This window comes from Staurois parvus, unplaced genomic scaffold (assembly GCF_062004578.1).
Source record: "Staurois parvus isolate SC_StPar_1 unplaced genomic scaffold, SC_StPar_1.0 ptg000634l, whole genome shotgun sequence".
Taxonomy (NCBI): domain Eukaryota; kingdom Metazoa; phylum Chordata; class Amphibia; order Anura; family Ranidae; genus Staurois; species Staurois parvus.
In genome coordinates this window covers 9,142,958-9,164,903 of record NW_028318430.1, presented here as the reverse complement: position 1 = coordinate 9,164,903, position 21,946 = coordinate 9,142,958, and the positions used below count along the sequence as shown (strand labels likewise).

The following is a 21,946-nucleotide window of genomic DNA, read 5'->3' as shown; positions in this document are numbered from 1 at the left end:
CACCCCCACTTGCAGTGGTGGGTGGACTGAGACTCAGACAAATTCAATATGTACAGGCCTAGTGTACCAGCCCACATTCGCTACAATTCCCAGAGGTTGAAGGGAACTGTAGTTTCCTTTTACTGCAGAGAAAGATGAGAGGATATGATGTAATCCCTGTTAAACCTTCTCCTTGGCAGAGCAGATGCGGTTTTCTTTTGAATTACAGAGATGAGGTAATGAACAATTAGAATTTTTTCGTAAATGGTAAGGATTTCCAACATTTTATTAACTGTTTTGTATAAGGGAGTGTACGAATGGGTAATTAGTTTTTTTTCTCTATCATAGAATTCTTCTTTAAATTAGGCTGACAGTTGTTTTAATCCCTCCCCATGAAATGTGAAATATGAATGGAAGACAGGCAAGTGATTGAAAGGTCTGCCCCCTCTATTCATAGAAGCTATAATAGTTGGCTTCTATAAATGGAGGATCTGGGCAGAATCGGCGGGTACAGTCAGGCACTCTTGATGAGTGTGTCACCACTCCATCAGTTCTATTAACTCCTGCCACACTGGAAGATTGCAATCATCTGGAGGGGAATCGGAGGAGGAAGCTATTTACTAAACCAGGACACATAAGCACAAAGGACATATCACACTGAAGGTAAATAAATATCCCTTATGTTCATTTTTTTTACTTAGGGCTTTAAGGCTACGTTCACACTAGCTTTGTCAGCAGGAGTCAGACAGGTGCTTGGGAAGCGTTTAATGTTTCTCAAACGCCTATGAAAATTCTGCACATGGCAGCACACAGTGCTGTTCACACAGAAGCGATAGCGTCGCATCGCGGCAAAACGGACGCCTCGGGTCGAATCAGGAGTTTAAGCCTCCCATTCAAGTCTATGGTGCCGCTCCGCAAAGGCCTGGCAGGCGTTTACGGTGCAGTTGTGAGGCGTTTGCGGAGCTTTAATACCATTTAACTTCATTATAGAAGTTTGTGGTGCGGTTTTAACGCTTGGCAAACGCCTATCAACAGCCTCAAAACCGCGCATAGGGCGTTTTGGGAACGTTAAAAACACTTCAAACACCTGTCAAACGCTAATATAGTCAAGTGTGAACAAGCCCTAACAGACAAAAAGGAAGCAAATCAGAAAATGTCATTATTTGTGTTTACATGTACATCAACTGCTATAGGAACCACAAGTCAGATGTCACAAGTGGAGTAAAGCAGCCACACTTGTATACGGTGTATATGAGAGGTGTGTAGAGCAGAGTCTGCCCTCTGACAGGTACGTGTCATGTTCTGCAGTGACAGTCATACAGGGTGTGGTAAGACTTCAAGGGTAAACCAGGAAATAATTATTTTCTTTATTTAAATTGCACCTGTGTGCGATGTGGCCAGACTACCTTCCCACATCAAGCTTTGTTCAGCTACTGTCTTCAGATGGTACAAATTCTTCAATACATCCAGAAAAATAAACATAAAATAGAGAAAAAAAATCAACAGGGAATGCTCATGCAGAGAGAGGGAACAAAGAGGCTTTTCAGGCTCGTTACAGACAAACTGAGAAGCTTGTGTACAAAGGATGAAAATATATTAGCACATGCTCACCGGCATCGAACGTGATTCATCTGCCAGGAAAGTCATGTTATTACCTGGGTATTCTGTCCTTAGCAGTCTCATTATCGGCTTCCATTGGTGCCCAATTTATTTTGGAAAGGCATACAGCAGATACCTACAGAACACAAGAACTCCTTTGTATTATTTTAATTAGAGCAGCATAATAGGAGTGTTTTAATGACAGGCTTTGATTTTAAATAGAACAGTTTTTTTTTTATTTCGCAGAATTATAATATAGTTACCTATTTCCCTAGCGATTATAGCTGTGTCAAGTTAGCCTAGTTCTGGGACATCGCCTGCTTTTTTCACCTCCAGCTCTGAATCTCCTAGGGCCTAGGCTATATAAATCTTCAGCAAATGACAAGCATCTCCCGGGCACCCCGTGGGTTCTCTATCCCCTACAGACCCCCTTGGAAAGGGGGGGGGGATTTAATAAAACTAGAGCAGTTGTGCATATCAACCAACCAATCAGTTGCTAGCTTTCATTTTCAAAGTTTAACTGCACAAGCTGAAGACTAAAGTGGATTAGTTGCCGTGAACAGCTGCTCTAGATTCTTTCTGCTCTGGTTGTGATGAATTACCACCTAGCGTGTGGCCTGTGTCTATGAACTTATCATGGCACAGAATTCGAGAGGTATCCCCCAGTGAGGAAGCCATTTTCTTTTCTGTCTGAGGCCCACGGCCAATTTATCTGCAGCAATCCATTTTTTATTGCTTCTCTTACTTTTCTTATTGGATATCCACAAAAAACATGATCTCACACCCAGCGAATCCAGTACTGTTTAGTAGGGATCCGCTGCTCCTCACCCGGTCCGACACCATCATCTTGTTTTCTGACATCAGGACCATACAATGCCATCAGAGGGCCTGCCCTAAGGACCAGGAAGAGACAGCTGCCCCCATAATGATGCACTATGCACATGCATTGTGCAGTACCACAAGGCCTCCTGGGATGCATGATGTGAGTATCCTAAAAGGTTTCATGCAATATAATAGGTCATTCTTGCCTAGGCACGAATCCAGAATTGTGGGGATGCACTCCCCAAAAAGGTATTTAAAAAAAAAAAAGTCCAAATTTTGAGAAAGGAGGCAGGTAGGAGTGGAATGGGGAGGCTTAAGGTCCGCTTTAATATATGCAATTTCTCACTATTTTCTATGGCATTGTTAACTCACTAATTTTACAGTGACTGAATGTGTACTGTGTTTCAGGTCACCAACATGGTCACCAGTGACAATCACTCTGCATTTACCTCTATGGCCTAACTACAAATCACTAAAGAAACTATTTGTAGTAGAACACACCAACCTAAGGTAAGTTAAAGATAACTTCATTTTCCCATGGTTGAAGGAAAGAAAACAGCTTGATTCCCCCATCAGCACAGTCAGTGTTTAGGGGGGGGGGAATCGCTCTCACAGCACTATTGTGTTCTGCTGGCAGGGAGTCTTCCCAGTTGGCAGAGCCCAATGATTACTGCTAAAGGCTTTAGCCACCGGCAGTAATCGCATGTAAAACAATCCAACAGGCTGGTTGTACCCAAGTTGATCAATGGATCGACTTGGGTACAACCAGCCTGTCCATATATGGGTCAAAACTAGACCAGCCCCAGCTGAGCCGGTTGAGATTCAATCTATCTATGGCTGGTTTCAGGCTTCTGTCAGACAAGGGACTCAGTTGACAGCGTTCCTGTAGCTTTGTTGAAATCATCAGTAGCAGGATCACGAAAAGGCTGTGTGTCTTTGTGAAATCACCCCCTCTGTAGCTGAGGCAGTAAGATGTCATTCCTATCACTAAATTCAGATTCAGCAATGATTGGGCCAGCGACAGAGTGCCATCTCTCTTCATCTTGCTACAGAGGGAACAACTCCATAGGAGCACACAGGCATCATTTTATGGATCCTGCCATTGGTGATTTGTCTCAAGCGGCAGAATCGCCGGTGTGTCATCTGCCTGATGATGCAGCACGGATTTAACCTACAGCAGCAATAAATCACCAGTGACTATAGGGATTAAGTAGCTAGTTACACTAGTTGCTGGTATTAGGGATTTGTAGCCAGGATTAACCTCTGCTACAAAATGGCACGTTACAAATTCACAATATAACAGTTACCTTATTTATAGACATGGTACAGTAGTGCTTCTGATTCACTGGGTGCAATTCTCAGTATCTGTAGGTATGAATTATGTACAGTGGTGCTTCTCTTGTAGGAGTTTTCCCTAAAATGTCCCTATTTACCCACAGAAGAGTACACTGCTACCTTACACTAAGGACTCATGTACACTTCTTCCATTTCCATGCCTCTGAATGCAGTTCTGTTTCAGCCAATGTGTCCATGCACATTCCGGTTTTAGGTTTATTATTTTAGATTAGCATTCCGGGGTATAATAAAATGCCTCAGGCCTGCTATCTGGCATAATTAATGTATATATGCATGTATAAATTTGTGTAAGCCTAGGTTCACATGAGTCCGGGACCGGTTTGCAGAGCGATTTGTACAAGAGTCCGGTGCGATTTCATTCAGTGGTTAAGGTGCGATTCCAATGTGAACTGTTAAAGTGTATGACACTGGAAATCGCAACTGAACTGGGTTGAAAATCATAACAAACTTTTTTAAAAATTGCACTGCAGCCAGCCCGCACATATGTGATTCGGCTCCATAAAAAAGGATTTTGATTCACATGATGTGAATCGGATCCAGTTATAGCATATATGTGAATCGGGTTTTAATTCATTCTAGCATTTAGAATAAATAAATATTTCAGCCAATAGAAAGAGGCATATGCACGTAAACTCAAGGTCTCACCCCCGGTTCACATATATGCAGCCGTGTGGGGAGCGTTTCGCACCAGCACGAGAGCCCATTCATTTGCCCCATGACACGCAGGAAAGAAGTCCCTGCACTTCTTTGGAAAATGCAGCCCGCACGGGAACCTCGGTTCCCAGTACGGTTGCGTTTTCCATTGGGGAAGGCTTGCCATTAGAACTAATGGCACCCGCCCATGGGTCTGCATTTCTCTGTGCGGGTGGTGTGGCTACACGGATTTTCGTGCAGATCCGCAACGGCACCACCCGCACAGATGTGAACCTAAGGTCAGAAGGTATGCTGTGGTATTGAGCCATTACTAGTGGATCCTTCAGGTTCTGTTAGGCTACTTTCACACTGCTTCTTTGCAAAAAAATGTGGTGAATGCATATACGTTTTACTCCCCAGTCCATCATGAATGCTTCTGCCAGGCTCATCCACCTTACCTACCTTTCAGTGTGCCACCCCTCTCTGCCAATCCCTGCATTGGCTGCCACTCGCCCAACAAATTAAATTCAAAATACTAACAACTTACAAAGCCATCCACAACTTAGCCCCCCAGCTACATCACTACAAATACCAACCAACTCGCTCTCTTCGTTCCTCCCAAGACCTCCTGCTCTCTAGTTCCCTTGTCACCTTCTCCCATGTTCACCTCCAGGACTTCTCTCAAGCCTCTCCCATCCTGTGGAATTCCCTACCCAATCTGTCCAACTATTTCCTACTCTGTCCACGTTTAGGCAATCTCTGAAAATTCATCTCTTCAGAGAAGCCTATCCTGCCCCCACCTACCAACTGTACATGTATTTTCTCCATCAGCCCATCCCACACTGTTATTACCTGCTGTATCACTTGACTCTCCCCTTTTAGATTGTAAGCTCTAACGAGCAGAGCCTTCTGATTCTTCTTGTACTAAAATTGTATTGTAACTGTACTGTTTGCCCTCACGCTGTAAAGCGCTGCACAAATTGTTGGCACTATGTAAATCCTGTATTATAGTAATATTAAATATTGCGTTTCTGCTTTTGTATGCACCATGTGACCACCTAAGAAAGCTTTGGACCAGTTTGGGGAATCCTATGCAAGCTGCTGACATTTCTTCGCATTGAGGGTCTATGGTTCCCAGATGGTGGTCACGGCAGCACCCATCCACACTGAACAGCCATCTGCAGGAATGTGTGCGTTGGGAATATCGTGACTGGAGTTACTGCGTTTATAGTGCATTTTTCACCTGACATGTGACTCAAAAAACACATTAAAAGCGCAACCAGGGGTGGCATTTTTGCCACGTTTTTCATTCATTTCAATAGGGAAGTGAAAATTAATGCGTTTCTGCCACAAATGCATTTTATTGCATATTTGCCACTTTTTTATGTGTTTTTCATTCATCTCAATGGGGAAGTGCATTTTTGATGTGTTTTTTTTTTTTTACCGCACCAAAAAAACAGCAAGCAGGACCCGCAACTGACAGATCAGTGTGGAAGCAGCCTAAATTGCAAGGTGGGGCCTCCGTAGATCGAACCGGCTTTTCTAGCACATCCCACAGATGTTCTATTGGATTGGGATCTGGAGAATTTGGAGGCCAGGTCAACACCTCAAGCATTTTGTTGTGTTATTGAATGCATTACTGATTTCATCAGACCAGGCCACCATCTTCCATTACTCTATATTCCAGTTCTGATGCTCACATGCCCATTGTAGGCACTTGCGGCTGTGACCACTGGTTAGCATAAGCATCCTTACCGGACTGCGGCTATACAGCCTCATACACAACAAACCGTGATTCACTGTGTTCTGAAACCTATCAGAACCAGCATCAACATTTTCAGCAATTTGAGCTACAGTAGCTCTGCTATTGGATCTGACTACAAAGCCCAGCATTCGCCCTCCACTTGCATCAATGAGCCTTGACCCTGTCACCAGATTTCCTTCCTTGGACGTGCAGATCAGGAACATCCCAAAAGAGCTGCAGTTTTGAATATGCTCTGACCCCAGTCTTTCAGTCAATACAATTTGGTCCTTGTCAAAACCTCTAAAATTTTTACGCTTGCCCATTTTCCCTGCTTTGCACACATTAAAGTGGTTCTTAAGGTTTTTCACATTAATGCATTCTATGCATTACAGCGGAGTTCCACCAAGAAGTGGAAACTCTGCTTGTCTGCCTCCTCTCCCCCTCTGCTGCCACGTCTGGCACCTTTTTTTCGGGGGGAGGAGGGAGTGGGTATCTAGTTTGGACAGGTACCTGCTCCCACTCCCTTCACCCCCCCACAGCCCTCTGGGACACTTCGCAGGTCCCGGAAGACTGCGTCCCATTCAAAGTGCAGTGCGCTTAGTCAAGGTGGTGGCAGCAGCACCTGATAGCGAATTGAAGAATCATCTCCCTGTGAGGAAATCACCCAATCCCTGGACAGGTAAGTGTCCTAATATCAAAAGTCAGCAGCTCCAGTATTTGTAGCTGCTGACTTTTCATTTTCTGGAGAGGAGGGGGGGGGGGACGGAAGTCTGCTTTAACCCCTTCGCACCGGCGCCTCCCGGCCCTTTAAGGGTTGCAGAAGCCGGGAGGCGGGGTGGGGTTTAGGATCCTGCGACCGCTGTGATATGCTGTCACATGATCAGGAAAGGTCCAGATCGAAAGAGAAGATCGGGACCTTTCCGCGAGTACCGGACATGTATGCTGGGAGCGCACGCTCTCAGTACATGTCTTTTTTTAATAAGCGCAAATGTGCGGCCGCTCGGTGTCTAGGCCAGTTCTATGCTGTATTTCTCCCCAGTCTCCCCCTTTTTAAATCAGATTATTATAATACAGGATTTATAGAGCGCCAACAGTTTGCACAGCATTTTACAATATAAAGGGGGACAGTACAATTAACATACATTTCAGTACAGAAGGAATAGGAGAGCCCTGCTCATGGAGCTTACACGGATATCAAGCTGGCGGCCAAACTACAAGTCCCATGAGGCATTGCAAGATTGACAGTTACAAGCATGACCCCCAAAGGCAGTGGCATGATGGGACTTGGAGTTTGGCAACAGCTGGAGGGCCGCCAGTTTGACACCCAAGGATCTGATCTGTTCCAGCAAGGTGCACGAGAGCAGCGGCTCTAACCACTGTCTCCCTCCTCATGGAGCAGAATGATAGCCATTGGCTCCCGCAGCTATCAATCAAATGCTGTGGCACAGGAGCAGGGTCGAGCTGCCCACTCTGTCAATGGACCGCAGTTAGGGTGGCTCGGGAGTGAGCCCGCATGGGTGCCCCCATGGAAAGCACCTTTCCATGGAGGCACCTGTGAAGAGGATCGGCAGTGGGGAACCCCAGAAGAGGAAGATCAGGGCTGCTCTGTGCTACACAGCAGGTTAAGTATAGACATCTGTGGTATGTTAACTTAAAAACAAAACAAACAAAGGTTTAATATGATTTTAACTTCAGGGACAACATGTTCACTTGCTGCCTAATATATCCCACCTACTTTCAGATGTGATTGTAGAAAAAGAATGTTATTGACTTTATCGGTCAGGGGTCATAATGTTCTGGCTGATTGGTGTATATGTACACATGGATCATGAATGGCCAGTAACCCCAGAATACACAGGGATCACACATGTCCCCCCCCCCCCCCAGTACAGTGAGGATTGTAGGAGCACCCCACCACCTAGAAGTGTCCCCACAGCCAGCTCTCCCCTCCCAGGAACCCTGTGGCTCCTCCATAGTCCCTCAGCTCCTGCACCTGTCCGCACACAATGACCTCAGGCCAACACACAACTTTCCAGCCTCTTCCAAATACCAGAGAGAGGAAGACTCACCTGTAGAGGGGCCGGACGTCGTGTTAGCGCTCACACAGACACAAGTTACCCTTGCTGCCCATTTCGTCCCCACACCACCGTACTCTATCCCCCCGGCACCGCCACCTCCGCCACACACTCCGGACTACACACAGCCTGCTGTCAATCATCCGGCCGCGGGGCGGAGCTGCTGCGGGATCCAGGAATGGAAAAGAGGCGTGTACGTTGTGCTGAGTGGGCGGGGACGAGTTATTCTGAGCCGCGGCTCGGGAGTGATTGATGGCTGTCAGAGGTGGGAGGGGAGATTAGGAGGGATTTATAGCACGGAGATCTCTTTCATAAAGTGCAGCTGGGGTGTGAGGACAGGGAAACGGCGTACACGCTGCTTGTGGTCAATGGTCCATCCATTCCAATTATTTAGCAGTCATCTTTTATGGTGTTAACGTGTACGTGCAGACAAGACTTTCTCTATTCTACAGACTACTGAAAGGTTGAAGTCTTGCAATCTGTATCCTGTTGGGGAAATTGTGCTTCATTTCCGGTGGTTTATTACAGGTACTTGTATAGCAATGTCAATGTACACAGCACTTCATATATATATTGTACATTTATTTCAGGTACTTATATAGCGCTGTCAATTTACGCAGCACCAGGGGCAGACTGACCATTTGGAAACTCAGGCACTGCCTGAGGGCCCAGGGTCAGTACGGGGCCCCATGAGATGCCCCTGGTACCTTTTCATAGGCTTTTTTGAGTGTGGGCAAGGACACAGGGGTCCCATGATCCCCTATTGCCCGGGGGCCCATGAGTTGTCAGTCCACCCCTGTGCAGCACTTTACATATATATTGTACATTCACATCAGTCCCTAACCTTCAAGGGGTGTACAATCTAAGGTCCCTAACTCACATTCATACATACTAGGGACAATTTAGACAGGATCCAATTAACCTACCAGCATGTCTTTGGAGTGTGGGAGGTAACCAGAGTAGCTGGAGGAAACCCATGCAGGCACAGGGAGAACATGCAGGCACAGGGAGAACATGCAAACTCCAGGCAGGAGGTGCTGTGGCTGGGATTTGAACCAACAACCCTAGTACTGCCAGGTAGAAGTGCTAACCATTTAGCCACTGTGCTGCCCATTCACATCAGTCCTTAACCCTCAAGGGTTATTCACATTCACACATACACGGGCCAATTTACCTCCCAGCCTGTCTTTGTGAGAGGAAACCAGAGCATTTGGAGAAAACCCACACAAGCACAGGGAGAGCATGCAAACTCCATACAGCTATTGTCATGGGTGGGATTTGAACTGACGACCCTATCCCTGCCAGGCAGAAGTGCTAGCCACTTAGCCATTGTGGCAATGCGCTGATGTGTTTCTACAGAGGCAGATAGTTCCTTTACCCTAGGTTCACACCTAAGATTTTTCCGCAGTGTTTTGCAGAAACGCAGTACAGTCCATTTAACATGATTTCCTATGGGACAGGCTCACATCTCCGCATTTTCACCCAGTGCTTTTTTTGTAAAGGGTCAGGGACTTTTTTGAATGCAAAACGTTGCGTTGTTGGTTCTATAGGCTTCAATGGGAGCGCTGCAAAAAAAGCATGTATTGCATTTTAAATCTGCCTAGCAACAAGACAAATGTTTAAAAAATTAACCCCCCCCCCAAAACACATAAAAAATGCTGCAAAAACGCAATGCAGAAACGCATCAAACGCAACCTGCATAGGTGTGAACCTAGACGAAGTCCCCAGTCACACGGATCTGATTTAGAAATAGAGTTGACACCTCATCCCTTTAAAACCAAACACATATTAATTATACAGGTCCAGGGGCTGATTAAGGCAGTAATTACCCATTTGCCCTCCTGAGGGTTTACCCCCCTTCCTGACCAGGCCTCATTTTGCTATTTGGCACCGCACTATTTCAACTGGTAATTGCGCGGTCATTCAATGCTGTACCCAAACAAAATTTATGTCCTTTTTTCCCACACAATTAGAGCTTTCTTTCAGTGGCATTTGATCACCCGTGCACTTTTTATTTTTTGCACTATAAACAAAAAAAGACCGAAAATGTTGAAAAAAAAACAATATTTTTTTACTTTTTTGTTATTTTTTTTTATCATTTTTAATGCTATCACAGGGAATGCAAATATCCCCTATAACTTCAATGGGCATTGTCATCTATTCTTTTTTGAGAAATCTGGGGTCTATCAGACTAGATATCTCCTCTGCCCTTACATTATCTAATCTCACCAAGATCGGTGTGATCAGATGCTTTCCGAATTTACAAATGGCGCTGTTTATATCCTGCTAAACTGAAGTGATGAAATGCTCGTAGCTTCCAATTTCTCAGACTATAGAGATGATTGGCACCATTCTGGTCTCCAATCAGCTTTATGGTCAGATGGCTGAAACACGGGCTGCATTCTCAGGTTCCCCCCGATGGCACAGGACTGCCCGAGAAAGCCATGGAAGGCAGCAGGGGGGGGGCATGTTCTCCCACTGCTTGTAAAAGCAATCCTGCAGCTAATTAGCTACTAGGATTGCTTTTACATGAACGCTGATCGCCGACTGAAAAAAATTAAACCTCCGCCGGAGATCCTGGGGGAGAAGGGACACAGGCACCTGGTGATCGTGACACCATCTAGAGGAGCTGCTGCTAGACAGGTAACTTGGAGGACTGGTGCTCCCTCGGGCCTGTCTCACTGTCTTCTGATGCACTGCCCCCCCACCTGTCACTCTGCGCTCCTCCTGTCCCACTGCCCCTCTCTTGTCCCTCTGCGTTCCTCCTGTCTCACTGCCCCTCACTTGTCCCAAGTAGGCCTCCCACTGACACCAAAGATGGGGCACTATTCCTCCCACTGACACCAATTATGGGACACTATTCCTCCCACTGATACCAATGATGGGGCACTTCCTCCTACTGACACCAAAGATGGGGCACTATTCCTTCCACTGACACCAATGATGGGGCACTATTCCTCCCACTGACACCAATGATGGGGCACTATTCCTCCCACTGATACCAACGATGGGGCACTATTCCTCCCACTGACACTAATGATGGGGCACTATTCCTCCCACTGATACCAATGATGGGGCACTATTCCTCTCACTGACACCAATGATGGGGCACTATTCCTCCCACTGACACCAATGATGGGGCACTATTCATCCCACTGACACCAATGATGGGGCACTATTCCTCCCACTGACACCAATGATGGGGCACTATTCCTCCCACTGACACCAATGATGGGGCACTATTCCTCCCACTGACACCAGTGATGGGGCACTATTCCTCCCACTGACACCAATGACGGGGCACTATTCCTCCCACTGACACCAATGACGGGGCACTATTCCTCCCACTGACACCAATGACGGGGCACTATTCCTCCCACTGACACCAATGACGGGGCACTATTCCTCCCACTGACACCAATGATGGGGCACTATTCCTCCCACTGACACCAAAGATGGGGCACTATTCCTTCCACTGACACCAATGATGGGGCACTATTCCTTCCACTGACACCAATGATGGGGCACTATTCTGCCCCCTGACACCAATGATGGGGCACTATTCTGCCCCCTGACACCAATGATGGGGCACTATTCCTCCCACTGACACCAATGATGGGGCACTATTCCTCCCACCGACACCAATGATGGGGCACTATTCCTCCCACCGACACCAATGATGGGGCACTATTCCTCCCACTGACACAAATGATGGGGCACTATTCCTCCCACTGACAGCAATGATGGGGCACTATTCCTCCCACTGACAGCAATGATGGGGCACTATTCCGCCCCCTGACAGCAATGATGGGGCACTATTCCGCCCCCTGACAGCGATGATGGGGCACTATTCCGCCCCCTTACAGCAATGATGGGGCACTATTCCGCCCCCTGACAGCGATGATGGGGCACTATTCCGCCCCCTGACAGCGATGATGGGGCACTATTCCGCCCCCTGACAGCGATGATGGGGCACTATACCGCCCCCTGACAGCGATGATGGGGCACTATTCCGCCCCCTGACAGCGATGATGGGGCACTATTCCGCCCCCTGACAGCGATGATGGGGCACTATTCCGCCCCCTGACAGCGATGATGGGGCACTATTCCGCCCCCTGACAGCGATGATGGGGCACTATTCCGCCCCCTGACAGCGATGATGGGGCACTATTCCGCCCCCTGACAGCGATGATGGGGCACTATTCCGCCCCCTGACAGCGATGATGGGGCACTATTCCGCCCCCTGACAGCGATGATGGGGCACTATTCCGCCCCCTGACAGCGATGATGGGGCACGATTCCGCCCCCTGACGCCAATGATGGGGCACGATTCCGCCCACTGACGCCGATGATGGGGCACGATTCCGCCCCCTGACGCCGTTGATGGGGCACGATTCCTCCCACTGACGCCGATGATGGGGCACGATTCCTCCCACTGACGCCGATGATGGGGCACGATTCCTCCCACTGACGCCGATGATGGGGCACGATTCCTCCCACTGACGCCGATGATGGGGCACGATTCCTCCCACTGACGCCGATGATGGGGCACGATTCCTCCCACTGACGCCGATGATGGGGCACGATTCCTCCCACTGACGCCGATGATGGGGCACGATTCCTCCCACTGACGCCGATGATGGGGCACGATTCCTCCCACTGACGCCGATGATGGGGCACGATTCCTCCCACTGACGCCGATGATGGGGCACGATTCCTCCCACTGACGCCGATGATGGGGCACGATTCCTCCCACTGACGCCGATGATGGGGCACGATTCCTCCCACTGACGCCGATGATGGGGCACGATTCCTCCCACTGACGCCGATGATGGGGCACGATTCCTCCCACTGACGCCGATGATGGGGCACGATTCCTCCCACTGACGCCGATGATGGGGCACGATTCCTCCCACTGACGCCGATGATGGGGCACGATTCCTCCCACTGACGCCGATGATGGGGCACGGTTCCTCCCACTGACGCCGATGATGGGGCACGGTTCCTCCCACTGACGCCGATGATGGGGCACGGTTCCTCCCACTGACGCCGATGATGGGGCACGATTCCTCCCACTGACGCCGATGATGGGGCACGATTCCTCCCACTGACGCCGATGATGGGGCACGATTCCTCCCACTGACGCCGATGATGGGGCACGATTCCTCCCACTGACGCCGATGATGGGGCACGATTCCTCCCACTGACGCCGATGATGGGGCACGATTCCTCCCACTGACGCCGATGATGGGGCACGATTCCTCCCACTGACGCCGATGATGGGGCACGATTCCTCCCACTGACGCCGATGATGGGGCACGATTCCTCCCACTGACGCCGATGATGGGGCACGATTCCTCCCACTGACGCCGATGATGGGGCACGATTCCTCCCACTGACGCCGATGATGGGGCACGATTCCTCCCACTGACGCCGATGATGGGGCACGATTCCTCCCACTGACGCCGATGATGGGGCACTATTCCTCCCACTGACACCGATGATGGGGCACTATTCCTCCCACTGATACCGATGATAGAGCACTATTCCTCACACCCTGACACTAATGATGGGACACCATCATTGGTGTCAATGGGAGGATTAGTGCCCCATCATTGGTGTCAGTGGGATGAATAGTGCCCCATCATTAGTGTCAGTGGGTGGAATAGTGCCCCATCATCGGTGTCAGTGGGAGGAATGGCGCCCAATCGTCAGTGGACGGAGCTCTAATAGGAAGAGGTGGAGCCTAAAGAGGAAGGGGTGAAGTTTGCAGATAAATGGGTGGGACAAATTTAGATGCGTGGGGGGTGCCCAATTTTAGTCATGCCTAGGGTGGCACAAAACCAAAATACACCACTGGTTGTATGAGTACTCACACTGTCTGTCACAATCATGCCCACAGGGAGAGGCACAGTTCTCCATTTTGCTCCAGGTTTCTACACTTTGGTATTTCTCTTAAACTCCCAAATCAGTCTCCCTCCTCTGATTTTCCCCCCTCCCACAGGAATGCAAGCAGCGTATGATGCTGAGCCCTAACTAACAATTCTTTTGCCAAATAAGGTATTGGCTTGTCCATTGTGGGAAGAGATTTTGAGTAGAAGAAAGAAGTGTTTCTTTTGTGTTCAGTCAAACAAGAGGACCATCTCGATACAACATCTATCGAATAGAAAGCAAAGGAGAATCTCGCGGCAACAACAAAACCCAACGCGAGACCAGAAATCCCTGTTTTAGCTCATCAGAGTCGACACTCCTTAACTCCAGGCATTTATTTGGCAAGTACTTATTTACCTAAACTTCTTTCTGTTATCTGTTTGCTGTGCTCTGTATATTTATATATTTATTTATATATATATATATATATATATATATATATATATACACACACTGGTTACATCTTCTTTCTGTAAATATTCGTACTGCACCCTTTTAACCTTTTGGTAATAAATCCTACTTTCTGAAAGTGTTGAATTCTTTCTATAGCTCTTAATTGCAATTTACCAATCCCTGCCTCTAAAAAGAGCGCTGCTATGAGTGTTTAACCCTCTGTATAACTGTTCTGTAGAGATAGCGGTATACAGAGGTGGTGGCAGTGTGAAGGGTTAATTGCGTAATTAACCTGACCCAGTAACAGGCTGCCGGTACATCGATCTGTGGTCCATTAGCTGGAAAATCGTTGTGCAGGGTGCAGCTGGGTGTGGCATTATTACGCACGTGACAGCGCGGTTTTAGATTGGCTAGTCCTTCGGTCACGAGTTTGGTGAGAAGGGCTGGGGTCTGACGCCGCGCCCGTCACACTGTCCTCTCCAGATAGCTCAATTGTTTGGTGGCTGCCTTCAGGTCTTTCGCTGGACTTGCTCCTTCCCTGCTACTTAGGATGTCCTCCCTTAGAGATGTTGGGACAGTGGATATCCTCTTTTATAGCACCTGCCTGTAGATAGGACCCTTCCCTGCGCCCCCTCCCAGGCTCCACACTCCAGCCTCTCACTCCATCTTCCACCCAACACTCACTGACCCCCTCTGCACAGGCTCTGCCACTTTGAGAGTTGCCCTGGACTCCATGCCCAGCCCTCTGCCAGGGGATTGGCCAGGGTCCCTTAAACATGCAGATCTGGGCTTCCTCCCCTCCTCCATCCCTCCTCCCGAAATCTATCAGCTTTCCGGTGAGGTGGGAGGGCTTCAGAAGCCCTGAGCTGATAGAGCCTCCCAGGCTGTCCTCCCAATCTCCAAGCACAACTCCTCCTGTAGGTGCTAGCCGAGCTTGTGTGCTGCATAGATGAGAACAAAGGACATCCGATTGGCTGCACTACAAACAATCCAGTTTATTGAACCAAGATAAAACCAATACAGACAGTGGAAATACAGTGAGGGACTGGCAGGTAAATGCGTTTCATGCTAAAGACAGTGCTGAAAGCACTGCGGAGGAGGGGGGCCAGGGGAGCACACAGTGGCCCATAGGCAGCAGGAGACAAGTAACCTGGACAGGAGGGGAGGTAGGGGCAGCATATAGAGGAACTGATCCCCTCCATTTTCTGCCTGCAGCAACTTACTGCCTGTGGGAGTGACAGGGGAAGAAGCAGGCTTTTAGGAGGAAAATGGTGGGCATCAGTTCCTCTATATGCTGCCCCCATCACTCCTCCTATCCAGGTGTACAGGGGAACCACATAGAGCCCCTGGAGCAATGGGACAGGGTCACAGTTGCAACCACTGTAGTTACGCCTCTGCTGATGACTATTCTTTATTGACCCAGCTCCGAAGAGCAGGCGTGCTTACCGACTAACGGGGGAGAAAACCAGTGGTGTCATTCTCACCCATGTTGAAGGAACCCAACTACTTAAGAGGTGAGGTCAAGGACACAATAGTGATTTACAAAAAGCAAATAGACTGCACACTTTGCAAGTGCAATTGCTCCAGAGCTTAGTAAATGAGGGGAAGCTCTGCTGACTTCCATCATCCAATCATGTGCAAGCAAAACTGCTGTTTTTTTTATTTTCCTTGAATGAGATTGGTTGTTTTCTTGCAAAGTGAAGCTTCACCTCATTTACTAAGCAACTGCACTGCCAAGGTGCATAGTCTATTTGCAGTTAGTAAATCCACCCTAATCATTCACACTTCAGGTTTCTATGACAAACCATGTTACAAGGTATTATGCCACACCATGGATGCCAACATGCTCTCTTTTGATGAAGGAAATCTACCGAACCGGATATCGTATTTACTCTCCAGCGCTTCAGGAAATGGACAGCCAAAGGGAAGCCACGGGAACCAGGACAGAGATAACCAAAAGAAGATGCTTCAGGGGTTCAGCCCTCCTCAGACAGGGAGATCAACCACTACATAAAGAACTAGAAAAGCTACAATTTCTGGGGAAATTGTGTGACGTGTTCTTGTGTTCAGCTCACACTCTAGCTTTTGTCAGCTCCCACTCTAGTTTTGAACATTCCACCATTCATTCCTATGGGACCAATTTTACCACAAAAACGCCGATATTTTGTGAGCCATTCGGCGAAACGTTCCACAAAGTAATAGCGCACCAATCGGGAACAATCCGCACATTTCGGTATATTACTGTCTATGTAGTGTAAAAACTGTGGGAGGAGTTAGGGTGGTAAATTTGGCTAAAATAGTAAGAATATATATGTGAGATGTGGTCTTGCCATGCAAGAACACTTAATAAACAAGTGGCGCACACATCTAGTGCATTATCCAAGGTTTATTTAAAGGTATAAAAGATAAAAACATACTCACAGACGAAGCATGTATATAAAAAGCTTTTGCATTAAGAAGATGGCCACAACGGTAAGCAAGGTGTTTCAACTGTCAATGCGGTCAAATGACTGACGCGTTTCGGGGACGAGTCCCTTTCCTCAGAGCTGCTGACCAACCTGTACTTGAAATAACCCCCTCTAACTCCGCGCTCCTCAATAAGTAGAGGAGGTGGAAGTTTTGCTCCCGAGGCATTTCAGCCATGGTTATTTACAACTTGACCTTCATACAGGCTGGTCAGCAGTTCTGAGGAAAGGGACTCATCAGCAATTTGACCGCACTGACAGTTGGAACACCTTGCTTGCTGTTGTGGCCATCTTCTTAATGCAGAAGGAAATCTACCAGTCCCAGAGATTGTAGGCCACCCAAGGTGCTCTTTTAACCATTTGAGTTCCAGGCACTATTTAAAATGGTGAAGGGAAAGCAGCTATTTGTCCCAGTGCCATTTCAAAGATTGTTTCATAGGATCTTGCTGTAAAAGCAAATGTAAACAGAATGCTTCCACAAAGGTATATTGTATGGAACCTAAACAATGCCAAGAAGAAAAAAATGCTCTGGGACCCAAGGGGGTTTAGAGTGAGAGGCTTAGGGACTCAAGTGTTAGCCTTTTGTATGAGAAAACTCAGTATAGGTTTCCCCCTTCCTCTCTTAGGTAGTATACCCCAAAACAGAACACAGATGTAGTGTTCAGTAGCTGTGCAAAGCTGGCTAGATGCTCCATAGAGGTTAATGGGAGAGCTCAGCTGTAAGAATAACAACCGGAATATGGCCTAGTGCAGAGGTCTCCAAACTCCAAAGAAAGGACCAGTTTAGTAGCCTTCAGACTTTTGAGGGGGCCAGGCTATGGCCTGTGGGAGTAACCAATGTCTGATCTTTGATATTAGTGGGAGAAATAGTTGGTGTCAGTGAAAGGAATCATGCGCCATAGCTGGTATCAGTGGAAGGAATTATTCCCCACTATTGGTGTCAGTGGCAGGAATTATGCCCCAAGGTTGGTTTCAGTGACAGGAATAATGCCCCAAGGGCCGGATAAAGATAAGCAAAGGGCCGCAGTTTGGAGACCACCGGCCTAGTGGGACAGAGACAAGTATGCAAACTACTGTTGGAAATCTTGTGTGGATACGTACTTAAATATAACTATAACTACATGACTAATGATCCCCTCACCAAGCTAGTAAGATTTTAAAGGAATCAGCATCATTAACAAATAGAGATGAGTTAGTAATTGAAAATTGGCCTTACCAGTGATTCAGCATTCATGGCAGTATTCATGATCTGGTAAAAGCAGTCGAAAAGAACAGTTACTATTTCACTTTCAAGCAGCAAAGTGCAGTCCCCCCCCATGACATCTTAAAAGAGAAGTATGGGATTAAAAAAATAAACATTTATACCTACCTGTCCCTTGTTGCCTCTAAGAACCGAGTGTTCACTTGGTTCTCGGTCTTCAGTGAGTAGAGAGCCAGTGGCTGTCATTCATCGGCTCTCTGCTCTGCCCCTCCAGCACTAAGAAGCTGAGCCAGCTGTCCGTCCAGACATCTGGGTGGATCTGGACTTTAAAGCTGGGATCTCTCCAGAGCCTGGACTGACAGACTAACGTCAGGCGACAGTGGATTTTAGCCCGCTGCTAGCTGAATACGGTCACAGGAGTGCAGAACGAAGTGCACTCATGTGACCCACAGGTGAAGTAGGGCCAAAAGAGCTTTGTCCCTACATATCTTTTAGGAAAGTTGCCCTGAGAGCAGGTTTTGCTTTGGATTCAGCCAAGTGATGGAGAAGGGGTGCTGAAGATGAACAGACACAATGTCCTTTACACAACTTTACCAGCTTATTTAGCAAATTTGATTTCACAATAAAGTGAATTGCAAGTTCAAGGTAAATCCCAGCTTTGGGAAAGCCTGTACATTTCTATTGACCAGAACCTATCTCTTTTGGGAGATCACCTAAGTAATTCATATAAATGACACCTATTACTCAATTCACAAAGTTTACTTCACATGTCATCACCAGGTAAAATAACACCAGCTTCAGGGTGGTGATAACTGAGAGTTTCAATAGTTGTCTATGGAGGAGAGAAGGAAAAGCAGCTGTATTTGCGGTGGTGAAAATGATCACTTCATGGGATAAAATAATGATTTGTGAGAAAATATGGCTCTTGACAAATAACTGTTTACTTTACATGAAAAAAATAAAGAATACACAGCTTGGTAACATTTATATTTGTGAAATGAGCATTTTTATTTTATCATGAGATAAAAAAAGTAGTAGTGTTATAACAACTTATCAATTTTATTTAAGAATTGAACCTCTAATCAGATATATATTCACACTACACAGTTATTGGTACATTTTGCTGAAATAATGGGGTTAGCTTTGCTTTTATTAAAAGGTGAGTATCACAAAGATTATTTTCCAACCATAGAAAAAATAGTGTTGTTCAAATAAAATGGCACACTAGTGGATGACTAAGAGCCCCAGTTGCATTATTAAGCTTCAGTTATCATTGTATATGCCTGACAACAAAGTGCAAAAGTATCAAATACCAACTATTATTTTATATATAGTGGTAACATTTCAGAAAGGAACATTTTCAAATTACAGTGAATGGAAGAGAAGAAGTGCTGAAAGCTCAATGAATGAAGGTGGAACAAAGCAGATATGTGAGACATAGATACTACTGTGAATTTCAAGGCAAAACATCAAATGGAAAAGAATCGCATTACATGTTGTGTTACACAAATGCAAAACCTATAAAGATAGATTGAGTATAAAAAATCTAACCAGTTTAAATGGATTGACATATATTATATTTCTCAAGCAATTAAGATTCTTTTTTTCATAGGATATATTGCTAATGGTAAAAAAAATAGTAATACAACAGCATCAATTTATTAAAGCTGAAGTTTAGGTATCGCAATTTTTACATAGTTACATTAGTCCAGCTTGGATTAATGTAACTATGTATGTGGCATACCTTTGGGATCCTCATGGAAGCTGAAAATCACTGTAGTAGGCACTGCTATAACAGTTATTGCCGCTAGCTTCTGGGTCCAGGGCCGAGCTTAGTGAATGAGATGAAGTTTCTTTATTTTCCTTGCAAGAAATTGGGTAAAAGAATACTTTGCAAAGTGAATTTTCACCACATTGACTAAGATAAGGGAAAACATTCTTTCAAAGTGATCAGCCTATTTGACTTTAGAAAGCGAGAAAAATAACCCACATAAGACAGAGTCAAAAGTCCAACTATATAAAAAAGTAAGTATCAGTCTTTATTACAACACAAGATAAAAGACCCAAATAGGCCAATAAAATAGTTTTGTTAGGCAACAAATGTCCAAACATAGAGTGTTGTACAATATATCAGTACAGATACCCTGACACTCTGTGGTACAACAAAAGTGTCGGTGGTCAGCAGATTCCAGCGCATTTCTGAACCAGTGTTTCTGAAAACATCCCATACACAAAATGTATCAGAAACAAGAACAAGGCTGGTACCGAATGGCACTTACATTGTATAGTAAAAAGAAGGTTAGTATCAAAGAATAATCTCATGGGGCTGTCGGTTATTGCCTCTAAGGTATCACATCAAAGGGAGGTATGCCTCGTCACACCGCACACCCACAAGGACCACACAAAAAGGACAAAGTGGCAAGGAAGTGAAAAAGGTCTGCAATAATAATGAATTTATTAAATGTGGTCCAATTTGAGATTCCAGTAAAGAAGTAAATGTACAGACTCAGTGAGTCAGTGAAACCAAATCATTGAAAATTAATTAAAGATGGAGAAATTATATAGTCTAACTCCACATGAAAGAAAATATGGTGGAGGGTAGTGCTTACCAATGAAGTCATTAGTAGACAGCAACCTTCCAGTGTATGATCAGCCAGAGAGGGAATCACTTTATCCCCCAGCGTCCTTAAGTAGTGGTAAGACATCACCCCTTCAACCAACAGAATTCCTCCATGGGCAACAGTCAGGATGCCGATCGGGTTGCCCCAGACCAATAAAGATTGATGCTTACCTTTTTACATAGTTGTATGTTTGACATTGCCGTAAAAGTCCTGTGGGGGTTATTTTTCTCTCTTTCTAATTGTTGTATTGGGATATTGGCAGACCTGTACCCTTTGAACATTTCACCCAGCTCCAGTCTTTAGCCTATTTGCCTTTAGTAAATCAACTGCAGTGAATTACTGGTGAAGAGCTTTAAAGTTTTACTCATCACAATGTTGTCTAAAAAAATGGTCATCAGGACCAACAGAGAGGGTGAATATTCCCAGCATGGTCACAGACACCTTTAAAAACCTATAAAAAAAAATGTCACTTTTAACTTGAGTTCAATAAAGACCAGTGTGAGGTTTCAGGAACACCGTGGCCTTCTTTCTCAAGGTAACATGTAGAACACTGTATTAGGATGGTTGCTTTGGAACTTTGTCATAACCTTATGAGAAAGGAGGATTTCCCTTTGAAACATGTTACTGCCCCCTACACCACCCATCTCTCCCAAGCACACATGGGAATCACCACAAGATTGACAGGACACTTAACTAACTTATTTTTAAAATCATGACCATTATTTTCAGGATTCTCCACTGACAGCTGAAATGAAAAAAAATGTATAAAAAAAAGAAAAAAAGCATAAAGGCTTTTAAGAAATTCTTTACCAATGACTCATTCAGCTGTCAGCTGGGTTCCCCTGCTGACAGCTGAAGTGTAAACAAGACCTGGCAATTGGAGCTGTCAAAAAAGAAAAGCAGCTTGACAATATTTATCAACAACATTTTTTAGCCAAAGATAAAACCATACATTGTTTCTTTTTGTATCTTTCTGTTTATTCATCTACAGATCAAAGGGATGAACTTCAAATAAGTTAAAAGCAAACTGTTAAGTTAAAAAAACAAGTTTTTTTTTTCTTTTATAATTCAATGTTCCTCTGTTTAACCTTTAATGAACCCTTAATTTACTCTAATCAGCCCTAAGT

At 46.0% G+C, this 21,946-nt stretch overlaps 1 protein-coding gene across 3 annotated transcripts in view; it reads right to left on the bottom strand.

The window, feature by feature from the left end:
• Positions 1 to 8,349, bottom strand: part of GRTP1 (growth hormone regulated TBC protein 1) — a 71,145-nt gene extending 62,796 nt beyond the window's left edge. Inside the window, exons 1-2 of one of the 3 annotated variants that reach the window (XM_089693550.1) lie at positions 8,203 to 8,349; positions 1,635 to 1,714 (exon numbers count right to left, since the gene is read on the bottom strand). In XM_089693550.1, the coding sequence (XP_089549676.1) occupies positions 1,635 to 1,675 (41 nt within the window). In that variant the 5' untranslated portion in view covers positions 1,676 to 1,714; positions 8,203 to 8,349. Of the gene's footprint in view, positions 1 to 1,590; positions 1,715 to 8,202 lie in introns of those variants that run through there. The other 2 variants (XM_089693552.1, XM_089693551.1) reach the window with 2 other exon arrangements.
• Positions 8,350 to 21,946: the final 13,597 nt, after the last annotated feature.